This window comes from Trichosurus vulpecula, chromosome 6 (assembly GCF_011100635.1).
Source record: "Trichosurus vulpecula isolate mTriVul1 chromosome 6, mTriVul1.pri, whole genome shotgun sequence".
NCBI classification, from domain to species: Eukaryota; Metazoa; Chordata; class Mammalia; order Diprotodontia; family Phalangeridae; genus Trichosurus; species Trichosurus vulpecula.
Window position 1 is genome coordinate 192,099,864 of NC_050578.1, and position 23,163 is coordinate 192,123,026.

Genomic DNA, 23,163 nt, shown 5'->3' on the forward strand with positions numbered 1-23,163 from the left:
GGTGACATAGTGGCTAGAATGCAGGCCTTGGAGTCAGGAGGTCCTGAGCTCAAACCTTGTCTCAGATACTTCCTAGCTGTGTGACCCTAGGAATGTCATCTAACCTCTATGTGCCTCTGTTTCCTTACCTGTAAAATGGGGATAGTAGCTCTCATTTCATGGGGTTGTTGTGAGGATGACACATGTAGTTGTTGAGTGAGCTAACACATGTAAAGCGCTTTGCAAAACTTAAAGTGTTTAAATATTAGCTATATTATCTTGTTGTCATCCTCTTCCACTGCCAGCCCCCCTGAATGTGAGCTCCTTGAGGGCAGGGACTGTTTTTCTCTTGCCTCTTCATGCCTAATCCATACTACAGTATGTAGCACGTATAAGAAACATGATAAATCTGTTGAATTTCATTCTGAAGTTCTATGCTAACACACAATTTTATCCCCGCACCTTTGAAGGTTGGAAAGACCCTGCAGGTGGAGAGATAACAAACAGCCCCCGCTCCTCAAAGAGGAGGCATCCCAAACCCAGACTTTGCAGGAAGATTGGCAGAACCAGAGAGCCAGTTTGCAAGCTCAGGTAATGGGCCGTTGCTGTTGGAAGGCCTGGGGCCATGTTTCATTCAGCTGGCGTTAATTTATGTCTTCACATCTCGGATACAGAGGAAGCTCTTTATGTCCACCTGTGTGTTGTGGGGGCAGGGCTTTGGGTAGGGGAGCACTTTGGGTCTTCTTTATCCTAGGTTGACCCCTTGCCTCTGTCTTCTACTTGTAGAGGCAACATGCAATAGTGGATAAAGTTAGGAAGGACTTAGAGTCGTTCCCAGGACCCTAGGAACTTAGAAGACCTGGGTTCAAATTCTGCTTCAGACATTTTCTAGTTGTATGTTCCTGAGTAAGTCACTTAAACTCTGTGCCTCAGTTTCCTCATCTGTAAAATGAGAGAATTGAACTTGCTGGGCTTTGAAGTTCCTTCTAACACTAAAGCTATGTTGCTATGGCTCTTCTCCCCTCCTTCACCAACCCAGGTCTTCTTTCTCTGGAGCTCCCATGATAGGAGGCCCTCCCTACCTGAGGGGTAGCTTGGGAAGGCTCTGGTCTGCCGCTTCACCGGAGATAATAATAGCTAACATTTTGGTGTTTTAAAGTTTTGCAACATGCTTTAAATAAGCATCTCATTTGACCCTTGTAACAAACCTTCAAGGCAGGAGCTATGGTTTTCCTCCCTTTAAGGATGAAGACACTGAGTCTGAGTAAGGTCAGTGACTGAAGCAGAATTTGAACCCAGTGACTCCAAGTGTTCTGTATACAGTGTCAAGCTGTATCTCATATCAGATCTCTTCTTAGCACTCCCTGTATCTAGTCTCGGATTGTTTACCCTTTCTTCTCATCTTTCATATTCCTTTTCTTAACTATACTCAATAAAACTGCCCTTCCTGGAGACCTTCACTTACTCCATGGCCCACTTCTCCCAGTCCATGAGAGTCCTCGTGGGACTGGAAAATTAGCCCATCTATTCCCAAGACTACTTATTTTTGCTTTCTTAGCATTTGATGATGATAGTACTTTCCCAGACAGGGGGTTCACAGTGAACCATAACCCTGGAGGGAGTTTTGTTAGGAGAAAGAAAAAGCAACCAAGAAAAAAAATCCATCACCATTATGGAAAAACAAAACCCCAAACCAACACCCCACCACTGGGTAAGAGTTCTGGGGTGCTGAGTGAATGACCATGTTCTTTAAAGATTTCCCAGATGAAGCAGGCTCTAGAGCAATCTGCCCACAACTACAGAGAGGACCTTCAGGAACTGAAGCAATTGTCCGACAAAGAACGGGAGAAGCTTTTCCGGGAACTTCAAGATCATATCAAACAGAGCCAGACTGCTAAAGCCCAGCTGGAGGCCTCCCATCAAGAAGCCCTAAAGATCATGGAAGATGCCAAAAACCAAGAACTGAAGGTAATGTTTCCATGGCAGTAAGAACACAAGGACCCCAGCTCTAGGTCAGACTCATGAGCCTGTTAGCCTGGGGGCCTTGCTGTGGGGCCAGGGCACCCAAGGATATGTTGGGGCTCTCCTCCTTGAGGTTAATTTCAGAGGTTACAGGGCATACCTTTAACATCCCAGTTCTCCTTAATGAATAATGAGGTGTGGTTCTGTCATCTGTTGATTTAATATAAAAAAATCTATTTATATTTACAGTTTGCCTCATAACTTGGAGCTGATCAGTTTCCCTAAGTTTTTACCCCTTCCTGTGTCAACATCCCTTTATATGTATTAGGTTTATCCTTTCTAGGTACAAAAAAAGCCCATTTTAGCTTCAGAAGCTAGAGGTCACCTGGGACCGGGGCTGCTTGTGGTATGAGGGACAGAGGGTGGGAAGGAAGGGTCAGGGTAGTGCCCCTCGACTGCTCCCCTCTGTGTTTGACTAGTTTGGGTAGTAGAGGAGAGGGAAAGGGGCAGTGTGGTATAACAGAAAGAGCCCAGGATGGGAAGTCAAGTCACAGCTGGATAGTGGCCAAGCCCAAACTAGAACCATGGAAAAAGCATTTCAGGTGCATGCCTTGTGACGAGCCACCAATAGCCCCATCTTTGGGTGGGAAGTACCAGGGATTGCTCTGAAAGGCTGCGTTCCTCACCGCTTCTATCTGTGCATCGGATGAAGTGGGGATGAGACGTTTCGAATTGGAGCAATCAGAAGGAAGGTTTCTTTGATTTTAATAAATAGTGGGTTTTTCTCTGCTGTCCTAGTGACTGGAAGGAGAATGAACGAGGTACAATGAGGAAAAAGTACTAAGAGAAAAGAGAAAACAGAGGCCCATATCTGCAAGACTGCATTGTGACTAACTGAGACAAATAGACACACAGTTCTTTAAATGCCCTGTTAGAAGAAATTGTCTAGTCTGGAGTTAAAGCAGCTGCTAATGTCTCTCCCTAAGAAACTTTACACCTGCGGGAGAAACCAAACCCAGCCCAACCCTTTTGCCATCCTGGGCGGCTGCCAAAAAATTTTTCATCAGTCAGTAATTTCTCTCTCTTGTTTTGCTTTGCCTGCAGGAGGTAGAGGAACGCCTGAAGAAGGAATACAATCATACCTTCCAGATTCAGCATCAGTCTCACCAACTGGAACTCCAGGCCTTGGAAGAAAAGGCAAGCAAAGACCTTCAAGGGGAGCGTGAGAGGATACAGAAGCAGCAGGCCCTCTTGCTAGGTATACAATAACCAGCCATGCAGATTAGCCTGGCTCTGTTTGCCCAGGGCTTCATGTACTCGTGCCAAGAAACCAAGGTGGTGGGACAGAGATCAGCTGAATAAGCTCTGTCCAGCTGCTTGAGGTTTTCATGAGCGATGATTGTGTAATTTAACTCTCTGTGATCCTCAGGCCTGGCATTTGGTTTAGGGTGGTAGTGGGAGGTCGGGGAGATGTAGAAAGAAAGATGTAGAAAGATACGATGCAATGCGAAGTTAAGTCCTAGATGGTAAGAATTGTTTTTCATTTTATCATGGTATCCCCAGTGCCTAGTATGGCACTTTGCATGTAACCACTTAATAAAGATTGTTGGGCTGGATGTCCTAATTGACTGCCCTATAGCAGAAGTAGAAAAGTGAGGTGTATATGTGTGCATACATGCATGCATACACACATATATCAGTACATACATATACATTATATGCTTATGTACATGTGTATATGCGTGTATGTATATATACATACACAGATACAGACAAACACAATACATAGAACCCATCCAAGAAGCTAGAACTTCTAACTAACCCATATGGGGTCTCAATCCGCAGTTTAAGAAGCGCTGAAGGGGACACGAGTGGAGAAATTTAAGAAGCCCTAGAGCATTTAAAAAATTGTGCATCTATTTGTCTCAGTTCCAGTGCAGCCGTACAGATATGGGCCTTTACCTCTTGATGCTTTCTCCACACACACACACACACACACACACACACGTCCTTGTGTGTGTGTATGTATGTGTATATGAGAAAGAAAGCCTTATCAAAACTTGGGAAACAAGTATGAAATATAGGTTATATTCCATATCTTGGGGCGAAGATAAATGGTTTTATCCAATTTATTAAATTCATTTTATAATATCTTTCAATATACATATAACATCTTTCTAACATCTTCCTTCGTCATATTCTTGGTTAGTTAATGAACTGGCCATGGTCTTTCTGGTCCAATCCAAACTATGTTTGTGTGAAAGAGCTCTTTCATGTTTTCTGTTAGCTGTTTAATAAATGGAATAAAAATTAGACTGTTTATCTTTTTGCATCTTACTCATAATAAAAAGTAGCTTTTCCTTTTATTTCTCTCAGTTTGGAAGGGGGTCCCCAGGGAGAGCTTAGCCTAGGTGCTGGCAGGGCTCATCTCTCTGATGTATCGGACTCAGGCCCTGGTGCAGTTAACTAACCATTTCTATGCAGTCCTTGGACCCTCAAGACAAGGCTGGGAAAAGGGGTGGGGCTCAGGCCTAAAAAAAAAAAAACGTTTCTGAGTCCTGTGGGGGAGTATCGGGGTATAAAACCCAAACCTCAGCCATGGGTGCCCTGCCTTTGCCCTACGGGACTGTTCCCCTCCTCGGTGCATGTCTAATTTCCTACTTACCTTACTGTCTCTAGATTCTCTTCGGCTGGAGTTATCAGAGCAGCATGCATCCTTTATCAGCCAACAGAAGGAAATCGAGGAACTGGAGACTGAGCTGAAGAATCTGAGGGGACTGAAGAAACAGCAGGCAAGTTTCCATTGTTCTACTTATGGTGCAGTGTTGTGTTTTAGAGCCAAAATGACACCTTTCCCTTCAGAAATTTTAGAGTAATTCCCCTGCTGTCCCACCTCCCTCATGGATGTGGGGTGTGTGTGTGTGTGTGTGTGTGTGTGTGTGTGTGTGTGTGTGTGTGTGTGTGTATCTTCCTGCATGGCTCAGGAGTCAGGGTCAAGAATGTGCCAGTAGGGTCAGCCCTTTAGTTGATGGTTTTATGTCCATCCATTTGTGGTACCACTTCTGCATTTGAAAGTCTTCCTTTCTTCTAACAGGTGTCTGAAGCATGGATGAGGGTGTTTTCAAAATGAAAAGCACATTATAAATGTTGAATAAGGTTAAAAGTATATTTTAAAAAGGAATCTTAGTAGTGTTTGCATTATGAAATTTGAGTTTGTTAATAGAGTGGCACCCTTTATGAAGGTCCCTTAGAAGACCTGGACTCCTACAGCTTCTAGGGCTAGCCCCAGAAACTATCGTACCTCATGGGGCAGCTCTGGGGTTTTCCTCTTGAACTTCTCCCCTTCTCCCCTTCCTTCCCCCCACCCCCTCCCCCAAACCTCCTGTTTCTGTCATCTGGGCTCAAAAAGAGTCATCCTTGACATCTTCCTTCAAACCTGCCTCCACACGTGGTCATGCATGCAGAGCTGGGGAGTCTTTCTTCGTAATGGGGTTCACACCCACCTCATCATTTTCACTTCCACCTTAGTCTTGATCACCTTAGACCTTACACCTGACACCTTAGACCTGAACTATTGAGTTGTCTCCTAAGAAGTTTTCCTGGCTCTAGTCTGGTCTTCCCCTACTCCCCACTACATACCGCCACCTGATGAACCTTAGCAACGCACACTGTTACCCCTTCATGAAATACCATAAAAGGTTAAAATATAAACCTCTGTGTCAATTAATGTCCTTTACTCCCTGGTTCCATATAATCAGTTTGGGCTGATCATGGTTACTCTCCTTCATGCATAGTATGTTCCATTTAACCCAGCCTCTCTGATGTTCCCCATACATGACATTCCAACATCCACCTCTAAGTCTTGGCACTGTCCGCCATGCTGGATTATACTTCCTCCTCACCTCTGCTCCTTGAAAACTCTGTTTCCCTTCATGGCTCAGTAAAGTGCTGACTCCTACCGCAGCCTGATCTCTTCTCCTAGTAGTTGCCCCCTTCTGACCCCCTCCCCCACCCCTGCCAAACAAATTACTCATTTTTAAATTTTGTATTCACTTATCTATGTGTGTGTTGTTCTTTCAAGTGGAGAGAGCCTCCTCTACTCCCTAAACTCCTTGAGAGTGGGCACTATTTCTTCCTTGTCTTTGTAGCTCCAGTACCTTGCACAGCTCTTGGCACATAGTATATGCTTAATTAATTAATTAATTTGCACACAATACATATATACATACAAACACACATATACATAGACATACATACATATATGTATATACATATATACATAAACATATATCTTCAACTTCCAGGGCTTATCATCAGTATCTCCTCTGAACTATAGTACTATGATATATACTATTCAATTAACTGAATGATATAATGGAAAGAGCACTAGATTTGGAATCAAGAGAGACCCGAGTTCAAATTCTGCTATTTTACTAGTTGCGTGACATTGTGTAAGTCACTAAACCTTTCTGAGCCTCAGTTTACTCTCTGTGGCTGCACCTGTCAAGGAATCGTGTTTGATCCTAACGTATGCCAGAGAAGCGTCTTTAGGAAGAGAGCCTCTACAGCTGCATTTTGCCCTCTTGACTGAAGTGCTGTTTTGTAGTCAACAAACAGTAAACAGTGATTTTGCATTGACTTTTTGTTAGTTGTGACTGTCTGCTATAGAAAATCATCTATGAAAGCATGTCTGTTCCTTTCCCGTAATTTCATCAAGCATACCCTCCAAGAGCAGAGACGATTAACATAAAGATTTTTATAGAAATTATCAAGTAGTCATGTGGATGGGTAATTGTGGAGATCTCAGTTGCCTTTTTATTTTTATTGTTTTGGCAATAAAATCATGTGTGAGTTTCCCCCTCCACTTCCCATTGTCTTGGTATCCTCTCTTCTCTGAAATAGTTTAAAAATTTATCCCTTGTTGCTTTCAAAATTGTTTCACCCCACCCCACCCCCAGCACAGATATCTTCTATACATCCTTAGTCTGATAGAACTATTTTTCCTGATGTCATCTTTTTAAGTTGATTTTCTGTTTTCTCATATCAAATACTGAAATGTTATGGTTAAAGTGTTGTACCCCCACTGTCATTGATAGAAAGAATCAAACACTCAGAGAAACCTGCCGAATCTATTCCTTCCCACCCCACCCCACCCCACCAATTATTTGGTTTCACCCAGTTTCTTCTATCAATACTTTGGGGATGGTTGGCATAGTTGGGTCTATTAAGATCAATCTTAATAGAAAGTACTATCAAGTCCTGTATTTGGGTTTCCAAAAACTTAAGCAAAAGATGAGGAAATGTGACCAGAGAGCAGTCTCTGAGAGATGGGAGTATTAGTGAATTGTATCAATAGGAATCAATGGCACAGCCCCAAAAGGCAGTATAATTTTGGGCTGCTGTAAGAAAAGCATAATGCACAGGACAAGGAGGGTGATAGATCTTCGTCCTGCAGCGCCCACCCTGGTCAGACCCCATCGTGAGTATTGTGCACTTGTGCTCAGTTCTTTCCACCATATTTTAGGAAGGATGTTGATGAGTTGGAGAGTAACCAGAGAAACACAACCTGGATTATGAGAGGACTGAAGATGATGCCAGATGGTGAGCACGTGAAGGATCTGGGGATATTTGTCCTGGAGAACAGAAAAATCAGGATGGCTGTGATAACTGTTTTCAGCCATCTGATAGGCTATCATGAGGGAGTAGGACTAGATTTTCTGCTTGTCCCTAAATAACCAAACTAGAAACTGCTGTGGCTGAGGCAGATTTAGGCTTAATGTGAGGAAGAACTTCTCAAAAGGAATTGTTATTCAAAAGTGGAATAAGCTATCCCAGCAGGTTGTGAATTCTCTCTCATTTAAGGTCTTCCAGAGAAGGTGAGATGACCACTTATTGGGAGCGTTGTAAAAAAGATTCTTGGTCAGATACAGGTTGGGCCAGATGGCTCCTGTGGTTCCTCTCAACTCGGATATTCTATGATTCCTTTGAACTTCTCATTCAGCATATTGCCTCCCAGGGGTATATAAGATGGAATGAGGGAAGAGGAACCAAAGATGTAGAGAATTAGTTAGGAGAACGTTACAGAAATGCAGGTGTGAGGTGACAAAGGGCGAGGGTATTTGTAATATGGATAGAGACTAAGGAATGACTATGAGGTGTGTCCAAGGAAGACATGACAGCTCTTAGTGAAAAACTGAACATTGGGGGAAAAAATGGAAGAGTCAAAGATGTCTCCCAGACCTCCAAGGTTTTTATCCTGAGACAAGATGACACTGATGAAAATGCAGGAGACTGAGGAGGAAGGTAGGAGGATTTCAAATTCATTGAATTTTTGGTGAATTTGAAGTAAGCATCAAATTGAAATAATGTATAGATAAATGGGCAGTGGGTCAGAAGTGGCAATACCAAGTTTAAAGTCAGCAGCATACAGTCCAAGCTATTGGAATTAAAGAGATCCCCTGGGAGAGAGCATAAATAGAGAGAGAAGGGAACAACAAAGCCAAAACTCTAAGGAACACCGACTCTTAGGGATCAGGAGAAGGAAAAAAGAACCAGAGAAGGGCAGAGACTAGTTAGGAAAATTTTGTGACATAGAATCATAATGAAGAGAGTCCTAAGGAGGATCCAGCGACTAAGAGTACTCAGTACTAAGGAGAGGTCCTGTAGTATGGGCCCTGATCATTGGCTGTGAAGGTCACTGGTGACCTTTGAGAGAGCAGGCTCAGGAGAGTGGCTCTGGTAGCATGGGGTTAACAAGAGAATTTCTAAAGCATTTCTGTTTGGCTTTGGGGTAGTAAACAATAATCACATTTCTATAGTACTTTTGTAGTTATCAGAACACTTTCTTTTCTATCTTGTTTAACAATTAGAAATAGGCCAAGACCCTCTTGTTCAGGCACTCATACTTTATTATATATATACATATATATGTATATAATTATTATTATTATACTGATTCTTAGTGAACATCTGAATGTCCCCAGACCAGACTCTGCTGCCTTAGCCTGAAACCCACCTGAGCAGTACCATATGTGGTCATAGATAATCAAGAAAGAGCAGATTTAATTGTAACAGTCAGGGCATGTTAAATTTTTCCCATGCTCAGAGGTTTTTTGGATAGTTGTGTTATCTCCACATTGAAAGATAAACCAGTATTTATTGCTGTCAGGGTAAAATTCACTGAAAAACATTCATTAATTCAACACACTTAAAATTTTTTTTTGCTTTTTACATCATAGTCTTTTCTTGATATATTGTTCCCCCTACCCTTCAACTGAACCCTCCCTTGTAACAAAGGGAAAAAGACAAGAGAAACTGACATCCTGAATGTCTGTCTGAGAGTATTTGCAGCATTCGACACCTGCTGACCCCCGCCTCTCTACCCAGTGCAGAACAGTGTGTATCATCATCTGTTTTCTGCAACCAGGATTCAACAAACATTTAGTAAGTGTCTGCTGTGTGCAAAGCCTTGTGTGTGTCTATGGGAATGCAAAGATGATTACATCACAGTCCCTGTCCTCATAAATCTTATAATCATGTAGGAGAAATAAAACATGTATAAACATAACTAATGCAAGTTAGAGTTTGATAAGGGCAGCTAGGTGGCACAGTAGTTAGAGTGCTGGCCTAGGGTCCAGAAAACGTGTTCAAATTTGGCCTCAGACACTTACCTGTTGTGTGACCCTGGAAAAGTCGCTTAACCCTGTTTGCTTTAGTTTCCTCATCGATAAAATAAGCTAGAGAGGGAAATGGTAATCCAGTCCAGTGTCTTTACCAAGAACACTCCAAAAAGCATCACAAAGAGTCAGACATGACTGAAAATGCCTGAGGGAGAGAGAGATTAACTCCTAGACCAAAGTGGTCTCTGGCCACAGTTATACCAATGGCTGAACGGCATAAGTTCACAAGAGGTTCAAAGTGTTGCGAAAATTGATAAATGGAAGAGATTCCTTCCTTCTTGGGGCATTAGGAAAGATCACATAGAGGAGATAGCATTTGAGGGGATATGGGTTAGATTTCCACAGAAAACAGTGGGGGGAATTCCTGTCCCAAACATAGGGGATGGTGTAGACAAAAACACTTAGGTGATAAAATAGGAGACGAATTCCAAGAATTAGGAGTAGTCCAGTTTATCTGCAGTTTAGAGTATGTGCTGAGGAACTGTGGGACATGATGCCAGAAAATTTAAGATTGGAGCTAGATCATGAAGGGCCTTGAATACTGCGTTAAGGAGTTTAGACTTTATTTAGTAGGTAACAATGTGTTCCACAGAACCCCAAGGTCCTATCATAGCGATCCAAGGGATTCCACAAAGGTCAAATTTGTTTGTAACGATGGACAAATATACTGAGCAAACCCATCTGCTTTGCTGTCTGTCATATGATCATAATGTATGCATTCAGATGATGCCCACTGGAGACTAATAGAAATCAATCAGTCACCGGACATGCCCAATAATGCATGCCTTACAGTCAATCAATTGCCAGCCTGTCTTAGCAGGGTATATATAAAATAATAATTTACAGTTAAATTTTACAGTTAATTTATATAAACAGTAATTTAGAGTTAAATATTAAAAAATAATTTACAGTTTTCTTTATTATAAATAGTGTTCATTTCAAATGCTGATTGTCATTGGAAGAGACCCTGATGTTAGGAAACATTGAAGGCAAAAGGAAAAGGGGCCAAGGGATGAGCTAGATAGTGTTATGGAAGACAATGAACTTGAGCTTGGACAGACTTTGGGAGACAGTGAAAGATATAAGGACCTGGTGTGCCATAGTCCGTGGGGTCACGAAGAGTTGGACAGGGCTGAACAACTGAACACCAATAATGCTGATTGTGGATGATTTGATCAAATCGGGGAGATTCTATCCCAGGTGCTCTAATAAGTAAGGCTCTAATTATGCCACAGAAATCCACAAAGCTAGTTCTGGGGCTGAATTCCAAATATAGGAAAAATGCAGACAAAGCAAAGGGTAGCAGCAATTTGTGTTAACTTCCAGTGAACCTGATGCAGATCATGTGTTTTCTTACCAGTTCCTTAAAAAAAACACCCCAAAACCACAACAGAACAAAACTAGGATCCTGGCAAAATCATAAAAGCAGTTACAAACAAAATACGAGTCCAAAAATGAAACTTGGTCTTTTTAAGCTAAAATATGATGATCTGAAAAAAACTTGTGTAACTAAATGAAAAAATGGAAATTATAAAGGATCTTATGAGATGAGAGATTACACCAATGCTCTTCACTATTATAAAACATTTATCAATAGCAAAAATTCATTTCCTTCATATAATTTTTGGTTACGTTGTTAGATTCATAATAAGATTGAGCTATAAGATTTCTCTTAAGTGGTACTAGTGGTGGTAATTTTCAAAAATCATTTCAAAAGATTTGATTTTCTGCTGGAGCTTTGTTTAAAGCCCAGGGTCCTATCATTGTTTAATGTTTGAAAAACATTGTAGGAGTCAACAGGGGCCATCAGTGATATGATCCAAAGTGTGCTTTTTTTAAAGATTAGTCTGACTTTGGTTAGATAAACTGATCAGACTGGAGCAGGGTAAAAACTATAATGGTGGAAACTAGTTAGAATGTTATTAAATAATCCAGGCAAGAGGTAATGAAGGCTGCCTGGATTAGGCTGGTACCCTCAGAAGCTGACACCCTAAGAAGTTTCAAATACAAGTGATGAAGATATGGATGTTATTGGCTTCGGAGACTTGTTTTTGTTGGGAATAGGTTGGATGATGGTATGCATGTATAAATTCAAAATGGAAGATAATTAAGTGATAATTAGTTATCTTAGCTACATGTTGAATGAATAATTAAACCTATAGATATATTTGAAAGCTATACCAATAGCCATTTTTTTTGCCATCCATTTCAAAGCATATTGTACAATACAATGCAATAAACATTTATTAAGCACCTACTTTGTGCCAGGCACTGTGCTAAACACTGGGGATACAAATAAAAAAAGACAGTCCCTGCCCTCAAGGAGCTTATAATTAATATTCTTTATTGGTGTGAAATGTTTAATCCTGTAAAAAATCCAGAGCATTAGCCATTTTAGAGTTAGGTTTATCTAGTTCCCAAGACGAGAAAACAATGTAAAAGAAGTTCTGTTTCCAGAAAGCAGGAAGCTCGTTTGGGTTGCCTGGACTGGTCGTCTTTGCCCTCATAATCTGTGTTGGAACTAGGGGCAGCATTTGGAGTCAAGAAGAATAATATTTGTTATAATAATGACAAGAAGTAACATTTACATGGTGCTTGTTATGTGCCAGGCACTGTGCTAAGCATTTTACAGTTATCTCATTTGATCCTTTCAAGGATCCTGGGAGGTTGTTATTATCTACCCCCAATTTAAAGTTGAGGAAACTGAGGCAAATAGAGGTGAAGTGCCTTGCCCAGGGTCGCACAGCTAGTAAGTGTCTGAGGCCCCATTTGAACTCGGTCTTTCTGCTTCTAGGCTCAGAGATCTATCCGCAGTTTAAATCCTACCTCAGACACTTATTGGCTGTGTGACTCAGGGCAAGTCACTTCACTTCTCTCAGCCTCAGTTTCCTTATCTGTAAAATGGGGGTGATATAGCACTTACTTCCCAGGGTCCTTGTGAGGATCGACAGATATGATCTGTGTGCAGCACTTTGCAGACCTTGACGTGCCGTATCAATACTAGTTATTAGCGATTGTGTTAGATGGACTCCATTGACTAAGCCAGTTCTGCACCCTCCTAAGTATCTCCCTTCACCTTTGTGCTTTACCAAGTGACTCAGACTGGCCCTTCTTCTTAGGAAGGAAGCAGCCAGAGCCAGATCAATTCTCTTACTGGGACAGTGGAAAAGTGTCAGAGGGAGATGGCTGGTCTTAAGAGTGAGAATTCCCTTCTGAAGGAGACTTTGCAGCTGCTCAGTACGGAGGCTGAAATGCAAAAGCAAGGGGCCATCCAGCTTCAGGAGAGGGAAAGGCAGCAGCGCAGGTCTGTCTCCGGGTCTTCCCTTTTATTCTTTCTTTCAGCCGGCATTGACAGTAGAGTTTACAGTGTCTCACTCCCCCTCCTCCTCAAGAAAGACATTTATTAGGACACAACCACTAGTTGGCCTTTTTTTGTTGTTGCTGTTCTGGCTTGAAGATTCCAGCGTTGGGAATATAGGAACTGTGTATCGTCCTACAATTTGTGTGTGTTGCCCTGAAATAGGAAGAGTTCTGAATAGTGACTTAACTAGTAAAATAAGGAAGTCACAGAATCATGGCGCTGGAAGGAGATTCCAACCAAGAGTCACCTCTCCCTTCAGGCAGTGATGCAAATCGTCCAGCTTGGTTGGGTCCAGTATTACAAGTACCTCTTAACATTAGACAGTTCTTCCTCATCTCTGATCTTAGCCTCTCTTAGTGGTGTTGAAGGCTCAACTCTGGAAAGACGAAGTTTATGGTAAAAGAAATTCTCGAGTGGTAGAGCTGGCTGGTAATAAAGAAAATAAATAGGCAAAGCTGCAAAGCTGCCTTAAATCACTTTTTTTGAGATTTCTCCAGGACCAGCCTTGGTCCGTAGGATCCCAGGCATAATCCTCCCCAGAGCTAGTGAATTGGGATCATTCTGGGCCTTACATTTTGAGGGGAGTTAGAGGAGTGGGGCTCACCTTCCTAGGATCACACTAATGGGCAGTGACTCAGAGAGGCAGCAAGTAGTTTGAGGAGGCTCTTGCCAGTAAGTGTCTCCCTGGTTCCTCTCTCCACTTCCAGTCTGTCCTTTGTGTTTATTTTAAACAGAGTTTACTTGGCTGTGCATGGGAGGGGTTGTGGAGTGGGGAGAGATGGAGAATGGGTGGGGTGGGATGAGGGCTTCTATATCCCACTAAAGATTCCCCCACTATCAGGGCCCCAGATCTAATTGCCCACAATTCTGCTCTACATAAAAACCTCCTCTGCAACAGCCTCCCAATCCCCACTGACCAGCTGAGTTGGGAATAAATCACAAATTTAGAATAAAAGTGGAATCTTTAGGAATACTAGCCCTGCCTCCTCAGTAACCTGTGAGCCCAAAAGCCCTGGGAAGAAATGATGCTTTTGCATTATGTTGCAAGGTTGCTGGAAGAAGACCTTCAAGTCAAGCATAAGCAAGAAATGGAAACCTTGAAACAAGATCATAGGAAAGAAATCCAAAGCATGGTGTCTGATTTCAGCAGCACGCAGGCTCACCTGCAAAAGAAGATTGTCTCCTTGGAAACAGAGTAAGTGATTTAAATGAAGCCATCCTGCCTAATTTGTGAGCTGGGGAGTTCTGGGGCAAAGGATGTGGCTTTTTATGAGATTATGTTCCCATTCTGGGGAATGTAAAGTGGATATAATTTCATTTGGTTTTTTATTGGCTGGAAAGCTTTGAGCTATGTCTGTTATGTTTCCTCTCCCTAGCACTGGCTAACTCTCAAACTTATGGAAGAAATATAAAAGATCTCCTCCCCTATTAATGGGTGAAGTTAGACCTTTGCTGCTGAAATGGACCTTGGAAACCATTTAGGCCAACATTTTACCAGCGAGGAAACAGACCCAGACATTTGAAATGACTGATCCACTAATATTATATAGCCAGTTAGTACCTGAGCTGGGTCTGCAACCCAAACTTTCTGACTCAAGTCCTGTTCTTTGAATGCCCAATGAAATGAATCCTCTAGAAACCACTCAGTGAAAGCTTTTTCAAGGGTACCTTGAAAGTTCACTAAATTATCACCCTCTTAATTTTCCATCCATGTACGTGAAGGGCCCTTCCTGGCTAGGTTACCCATGGTTGAGGTGGGAGTGGGGGCACTTGTGTCTTTTAGCTCTGAAGAGGGGGACATGGACTGAAAAGGAAAGCCAGCCCAGGTCTGCTGACCCCTGATCTGTGGCCAGCAGATGTCACCAGCTGCATTCCAAGGACAAAACATGTGCTAGGCTGCTTACGCAAGCTCCGAGGTCTCCTTGATACCTGGGACCCAGAGGCTGTAGCTCTCATGTTCTGATTCTCTCCGTTTCTATTTCTCTCTCCTTTTCTTTCTTCCTGTCTGTTTCTTCTTCTTTCTCCCCCTGCCATTTCTCTCTCCCCGCCCTATGTCTGTCTGTCTGACTGTCTCTCTCTCTGTGTCACTCTTTGTCTCCCTCCTGCTCTCTTTGCCTCTCTCTGTTTCTCTACCTCTTTCTTTGTCTCTCTCTTTATGTCTCTGTCTCTCTCCCCCTCTCCTTCTCTCTCCTTCCCTCTCTCCCTAGAGATAGGGAATCTTCTCTTCTTAAGTAATAATTCCCTGCCAGAAGTGTACTCAATATTTATCCTGCGGTGCTGATCTAAAGAAGAGACTCAATCCCAGGCATCAGAAGAGGAGAACCAAGCAGAGTATTTAGGCTCCTCCCAAGCTTAGCTGATTTTTGCCAGGTTCTGCCATTATTTTGGCTCAGAAAAGCCTGGGCAAAGAAAGCCACAAAATTATTTCTATTTGTTCTTCATCTTCTTTTTTGTCTAATGCAAGTTCAACTAATTAGATATGTGATCTAATATCTAGTATCTAGTTATCTAATTAGACAACTAATTATATACTAATTACATATGTCTGTCTGATTGAAATAGCCTTAAAGATGCAGAAGAGAAACTACGGAAGTGGGAATCCAGACCAGAAGATTTACACCTCATAAGCATTTTGCAAAACAGATTAAGTGAGCGAGAAGAAATCATCAAACAGTTAACGGTAAGGATTGGGGTTGTTCTGTGCCAAGCTTAGGAAGTCTGTAAGTCAGGATGGAGACCAAAAATACTGTTCGGGAATGACTTTTCCCAGGAAAATGACAGCTTCCCTATTAGCGCGTCATAGGATCATAGAATTGGAGCTAGAAGAGGTTACCTCAGCCAACCCTTTCATTTTCTGGGTCAGGAAACCGAGGCCCAGAGAACTCTTTGAGTCTGGCCATTAATCCATTGTGCTTCCATCTACTATTTTATCATCCATCCACAGCCCTGCATTATGTCCGCAAGAATGGCATGAGAGACTTTATGGTTAAGCTATAGCTATGGCATGCCTTTTATCTATGTGTATTAGGATCTGTTTGTTCCTTTGTTTTCCCCCAGGTCTTCTTCAGGGCCGAACTTAACGCTGTGATTAATTTTAAAAACTTTTTAAAAATTGCTTTCATGTTCAAATAGATCTACCTCCTTCCCTAGCGAGAGCCATCCCTGGTAACAAAAAATAAGAGAGGAAAACAAATCATCAAACAAAACCGAATTTAAGAGTTTATGCCTATACCTATAGACCCCATCATTTAGGTACCTTTTCATATTTCTTCTTTAGGGCCAAGCTTAGTGGTGTACAGCAAATCAGTCAACAAATGTTTTTCAAGCACTCACTGTATGCCAGATACTGTTCAAGGCACAGGGTATACAAAGACAAATGCCTCAAGAAGCTTACAGTCTAGTGAGAAGAGCCAACATGTACATAGGTAGCTCTATCTAAAGTTGATACAAGATAATTTTTGGAAGAAAGACGATAAAGCCGGTGGTTGGGGGGGGGGGTCAGGAAAGGCCTTCATGTAGAAGGTGGCGCTTGAGCTGTCTTAAAGGGGAGCTAGGGTTTCTACGAGTTGGAGGTGGGGGAAGGGGAGCATTCTTGGCATGCGGGACAACCAGGGCAAAGGTTTGGAGAGGGGAGATCCCTTCTTAATGAAGCTGTGATGGATATTTGTAATCACTTCCCTTTCTAGATGTTCACTAACAGTATCTTTAATGATCTCTAATCTATCTTTAATGAGAGAATTATCTCAGAAGTTAAAATCAAGCTCACTGGCCATTAGTTTGCAGCACTATTCTCTTTTCCTGGAAATCGGGATTTTTGTCATCCGGTGTTGGGGTATCTCTCCCATTTTCAAAAATAACATGATGGCTAGCGCTGATCTATACTTTAATGACCATCTGCAGAGAGTGGCTCTGCAATCACACTTGTCAGTCCTTTGCATGCCTGAGGATAAAATTTTCTGATCCAGAAGGCTTGGTGTTCTCTGACTATTATTTCTTTAACTGTCTTTGGTTGCCTGTTAGCCACTTTTACTATGTCATTTGTAGTGCAAAGGTCCTTCTATTTGGCAGAGAAAACAAACAGAATACGAATAAGAATTCCCTTTGATCATTTCTCTTCCCATCCACCCTAAGCTGAGGTCACATCTATTCTTACTCTATTGTTATAGGATCAAGCCACATTTGTATTTGGTCTGTTGCCTGTCTTGCTTCCATTGGCTGAACAAATTTTTTAAAACATGTCAGTTGGAGAGTTCCCTTTGCATCCACATTAGTCTCTTCAGACAACTCTCATTTTTCTTCCTCACTGGAATGGTTTTCTTTTGTCTTCATGATTTTATTCTTGAACCTTTCCATAGGATACTACCTGTCCTTTGAAATCTGCTAACCCAAAATCTAGGGTACCTGTGGACTATATTCTGCCCTCTATCACAGACTCTAGGAGGGAAAAATCACTTCCTCTCAGGATACCTGTCATTTCTACCCCCAACAAGTAATTTCTACCTGTTAGTGAGAATCAGATCCAGAATAGAATTTCTCTTTGTTGGTTCCCTCCATCTTTTAAAACAGAGGTGTCAAACTCTTCCTGATTCCGAGTGTAGATTAAAATGTAATTGGGAAATGTTAAGCAAAATAAAAATACAATACAATATAGATAATGTTAATTTGTGATTTTCCAAGTCATTATGCAGCCTACAAGGATCTCTTTCTACTTGAGTTTGACACCACTCTTTTAAAGGATGCTGTTATCATTAAGACAAGTCAAATTATTAGCTGCGTAGCTTTTGACAGAGAGCTCTAGTAGACGTCTGGATAATCATAGTCCTTCATCAATACTATGTTATGTCTCTGCGCCAGCCTCACGATCTAGTTCCCAAACTCATCTATTTCTTCCTCTTATTGTCCAAGTCATTTGCAGTATATTCCAATGACCAAACCACTTGTTTCACTCTTCATTGTCCCTCCCAATACTCTCCACCGTGCTCCCCTACTCTGGTTCCTGGATTCCTTTATATCCACATATCCTCTTCATATACAATACTACCCCACCTGTCCTTCCACCTATTTCTTTTGAGTAAGCCACATTCATTCAGAGCTGTAGTTTAGTCATGGATTTCATCTCACTAAGTAAAATTTCATTAGTATATATAAGGTTTAATTTGTCTATTAGCATTAGGATTTTAGTTCCTCTTTTCTAAACTTTGGGAATTTGTGTAGAGACATTTGAAAGCCAGAGATTTTATTACTGGCTACTTTCTTGGATTTTACCTCCTATGAATTTATGGATGTCTGCTGTTCTTCCTTCACTGGCACTTACTCTCTATGGTATCTAGTTTGGGGGACAGACATGGGCAAATGTCTCTCTCTCCCCTCCTTTTTTAGATAAAAACCATTCTGATTATCTTTGCAAGACAACTAGCAAGTACATTCTTACCAGTCTTTCTTTTGAGCATATTCTATCCCAGGCCAATAATCTGTCAACCCTGTGTTTTAAGCCAGCGTTCAGAAGTCCACATCTCCTTTTCAGGTTCCATCTTCTGCACCCCAGATGTTTATGTCCAAAAACATTCTTTTCTTCATCATTTTCCTTCACTGGGCAAAGATGAGAAAAAGTCTTCCCCTTGTGGTCTTCAGTTTCTTGCACAAAAGTTTGTGCCATTTGACAATATTTTTTAGGATCCTTCTGGTATTATTTGTGTCCGTGTGAATCACCAGAAGTGGTAATAATCTGTTTTGTTAAGCCTTGGGAGGTTGTTGTTACATCTTGAATACATGCCTGGGAAGACAGTAGATCTTTATTGTTGTTATTAGGATGACAAGTATCTGCCCTAACGCCCTAAACAGGTAATCACCAGCCACCACTACTCTGATTCTTTCTCTTACCTTTACTACGTATAATTCATATCATCATTGTCATCGACAATAACATTTACCTAGTGCTTACTATGTGCCTGGCACCGTACTAGGCACTTTACGATGCTCTCATTTGATCCTTACAACAACCTTAATAGGTAGATATTACCGTTATCCCCATTTTACAGATGAGGAAACTGAGGCAAACAGGGGTTAAGTCACTTGCCCAGGATCACACAACCAATAAGTGGCTAAGGCTGAATTTGAACTCAGGTCTTCCTTATGGTTCTACGATTGTATAACATCTTTCTCTGGACTACAGCCAGGCGCCTCTTCCACAGACCATATGGCTCCCTCTTCAGAAGCCATCTCAAATCTAGTTTTTAGTTCTAAGTGTACAACTGTCTTTTTCCTTCTTTTCTTCCTCTACATAACACTTCTACTTTCCAACATCCTATCAAAGGTCAAGTCTCCCCTTCTCCAGCTCAGATCCCTTTTTTCTCCGTTGAAACTTTGCATCCATTTCCTTCAGGAACACTTCATTATTCCTAGCAACGTGGAGCGGTATTTCTGGAGTCACTTCATCTTGTCCTTTAGGAGGGCAACCGGCAACACTTGGAACAAAGATAAGTCACTCACTTGTGGTAGAAATATAAACACTGCATCCTTAAGACAAGTCACCAAAGAACTTAATTTCCCTGCTTTCCGTACTGATTTGCTACTCTCAGCTTGTGGGGAGACCACTTATGAATGTGTATGACTAAACCCTAGGCACTTAATTATCACCTAATAACTTGCCCTGCCCAATTTCCTTTCCGAAGGCTCACCAATTCCCCAGCTATTCGTTGCCTCTCCTTCCCCTCTTCCCCCCTTGCACCAACCATCTTTGTTTTACCACCCATCAGTCTAGCCTGTCAGTTTACTTTCTTCTCCACTTGTTCCACTTTTCTCTTTTGCCTTGTCTTGCCAACTATCTTCTTGTCTTCCTTCTTGAATCTTCCTCTTCAGATCCTTACTGCTTAATTCTCTTTGATTCTGCTCCTTCTTCATCTTCTCCCCAAAATGGGAAGTGGAATCTAGATGGGTTTCTGGACTTGGACCTGGAGATTATTCTTCAGATATTTCTCAATTTCTGTTTCTCACTCATACAAACCCCTCCAAATCACCTACACAATTTCCTTCTTTTTCTTATTTAGCTTAGGTCTTTTTCTCTTCCCCCATTCCTCCTGAAGAAGCTGAAAGTAGATTTAATATTGACTTCCAGCACTTGAGGATCATAATAACATTTAGAGTAGGACCTTGAGAGTATCTGATCTAGTGTATTCATTTTACAGAAGAGGAAACCGAGAACCAGGGGAATCAAGTGACTTGTCCAAGGTCATACAGGTAGTAAAATGCCAAGGACAGAATTTGAATCTATATACCTTGTCCTGAGCTAAGAGTACTTAGCAAAACTGAACTACTTTTTCTTAGCTAGAAATAAGCTTCCCTCACTAGTGAAGACTCAAACAAATGAATAAGAAACTAAACCCAGTCCTTGGTTTCTGCTGAATTCTTCTTCTTCCCCCTGACCTACCCTTCCCTAAATGTACAGGGGCTACTTTGCTACCAGGTAATCACTCTCTTTTAAATGAGCCTCTCTATATTTAAGATAAAGATGCAGGCATCAAGGCATTTATGTTTGTTTGTTTTTCAGGAGGAGAGAAGATTTCAGTGTGCAGCATTACCAAACACTCTCTCTCATCGGAATAGATCCTTTTCTTTCAATCCTCATCCAGGCTATTTGACCCCCTCCATGAAGGTGAACGAGTTCTTTTCTTTTTAAAACATTTAAAAATTATCCTAAATATAGTATCTAGCTAAAATAGCATTTTAGGCTCATAAAATTTAGAACTGGAAGAGGCCAGAGCAATTGTGGTTCATGAAGCCATTCAAAAGAGATCAGCCTAAACTGATCCACATAGGAAAAGTTAAGTGGATCAAGACCATGTGGTATATGACCTGCCCTTGGCCGGTCAGTCTGTCCGTCTACATGTCTTGGACTAATGCTGCAGATGGTCAAGTTGGGCCCAGAATTGAACAGAAAGTAGGTGAGACTCACTTGGGAAATTGTACAGGGCTTCACTTCAGACTGCTCCTAGATACAAAAGTGGTATTTTTCATCATTATTCTCCTGGTGATGCTAAATGGTTGTGATTCATAGAACATTATCATCTCTAAAGGACCAAAAGGGGAAAAGGAAAATAAAGAGGCACATGGCAGGTGTTAGGTAGAGTGCCGAATGAACGTTACCAGGGAGAGCTTCTCAGGAAAAGTGATATAAAAGCCATCATCAAAGCAAGGTGTTATCAGGAGGAATTGAGGAGGTCATGTAGGGACAGTGAAAGCTAACAGGTAGACAGCTCAAGTGGTGCATTATTTGGAGAATGTCAAAAAACTGAAGTAAATCCTCTTGTGTGATGGGTAGGTCCTCTAAAGGGGGTTTCACTACACAGGATCGGATGACATGAATGCATTGTCATATTCACTCAAGGGGATGTCATCAATCCATATAATAAATTCAGTAACCATCCACCAATATTCAAATACAAAAACTTTTAAAGTGATTATACATAAAACTGCAAGTATTTTAGCTTTTAAAAATTAACGAAATATAGCAAAAAGTTTCAATCTCTGACACATACTGGCTATGAATGGACAAGTCACTTAACCAAGTGTTCCAGGCACTTCTCTAAAGAGCCTAAGTTGCAGAGCAGTTGAAGATTTGTATTGATAATCAATATGTATATTGCCATCTTGATTTTGCTTTTTCCACTCTGCATCTCTTGATATGGCTTTCCTTATTTATTTGTATCCTTTACATTCTTCCTTTCTTATGGCACAGTAACATTTCATTACATTCACATACTATAGTAGTTGGACTCATGGGTTTTTCCAGGAAAACACTTCTTCTCAACAAGAGCAAATTACTTTGCCAGGGGAATTCTATCATCTTTAATACCTTAATTGATTCTGAATAATTCAAAATACATTAATGGAATAGATATGCAACCCGTCCTTTAGGGACCTGAAATAAAGAAGTACATTGACATGTCGAGCAGTTTGACTTTGGCATTCTGAAATACCACAGTGGTACCTTTTCTCTGCTGCTTATGTCTACAGTAGCCTCCAAGTGTGAGATACCTTATGAACCCTTCCTTTAAATTAACAGAAAAAGAAAATGGAGGAAGTTCCCAGCCGGGTTGTCAGTGTGCCAAACTTAGCCTCCTATGCAAAGAATTTACTGAGTGGTGATTTGAGTTCCAAGAGAAATGCTGCACCAATAACCAAATCACCAAGCTTAGACCCAAGTTCCAGCTGTGTTAGGTCTGGTCATCAGCCAGTCAAATCTCCAGATGCTAAAACTGCCACAAGGTAAGCGGATAAAATATCTGGTTAAATTTTTCCATGGAGCTACTTGGAAAAATAGGAAAGACTGAATAATACACAATAACAGTCGATTTAGAGAGAGTTCAAAAGGTGGACCAACCTACAGATACTTGAACTGTATTTGTCCATCCTTTTTGGGGGGGCAGAGTGGGAAAGGGAGAAGTGGTCTTGATCTGCGACTTGATTGGTGTGGACATTTAACATGGAAACTCCCTCTCCCAACATAGACTGACAAGCCATCTGTAAGTTACGGTCTTAGAGAGTTGCCTAGGGTACATGGAGGTTAAATGACCATGGTCACATAGTATGTGTCAGAGGAAGAACTGACTTTCTTAGGTCAGCTTTCTATCCCCATGCCATGTTTACTTACATATAATATTGACCTATCTGATGGGAGGAGTAGTACTGTCCCAGGGACTAATTATACAAGCGAATCATATTTTAAAATTTTCTTAGAGTGTCATTTGACATGGGCACTGATTAAGGATTTTCTGGTTTGAATGTCTACCTAGTGTTCATTTTGGCACACAAATATATAGTCTGCATGCCTCTCCATATAGCAGATAGCATCTCCATATTGCCCAGAGTACACATACATTTTCTGATTTTAAAATCTGTGTTCCAGAGCAAAAATATTTGTGAATATTAAATTACTAATTACTAACATAATAATATCATGTTTCTGTTCTTAGGACTGAAGACAATGAAACAACCCAAGCCAAAGAAGTCCAAAAACAAGGTTCTCAGCATCAGGAATGGTTTACAAAATATTTTTCATTTTAGACTGACCTTTTAAACGTAACCTAAAAGGTAACATTTGAGAAAAATATTTCTTTCTTCAAAAACGTCCAATTTAGGGAATGGATTGAAAAATAAAAGGTATACTTTGGGTATGTAATTACA

At 41.3% G+C, this 23,163-nt stretch overlaps 1 protein-coding gene across 1 annotated transcript in view; it reads left to right on the forward strand.

The window, feature by feature from the left end:
* The window catches only part of FAM184B (family with sequence similarity 184 member B), a 115,007-nt gene extending 91,934 nt beyond the window's left edge, over positions 1–23,073 (forward strand). Inside the window, exons 8-17 of the mRNA XM_036764755.1 lie at positions 450–570; positions 1,735–1,947; positions 3,046–3,199; positions 4,621–4,733; positions 12,740–12,924; positions 14,030–14,176; positions 15,544–15,661; positions 20,528–20,632; positions 22,043–22,245; positions 22,953–23,073. Coding sequence (XP_036620650.1) covers positions 450–570; positions 1,735–1,947; positions 3,046–3,199; positions 4,621–4,733; positions 12,740–12,924; positions 14,030–14,176; positions 15,544–15,661; positions 20,528–20,632; positions 22,043–22,245; positions 22,953–23,043 — 1,450 coding nt within the window. The 3' untranslated portion in view covers positions 23,044–23,073. The remainder of the gene's footprint in view (positions 1–449; positions 571–1,734; positions 1,948–3,045; positions 3,200–4,620; positions 4,734–12,739; positions 12,925–14,029; positions 14,177–15,543; positions 15,662–20,527; positions 20,633–22,042; positions 22,246–22,952) is intronic.
* The last annotated feature ends 90 nt before the right edge of the window (positions 23,074–23,163 follow it).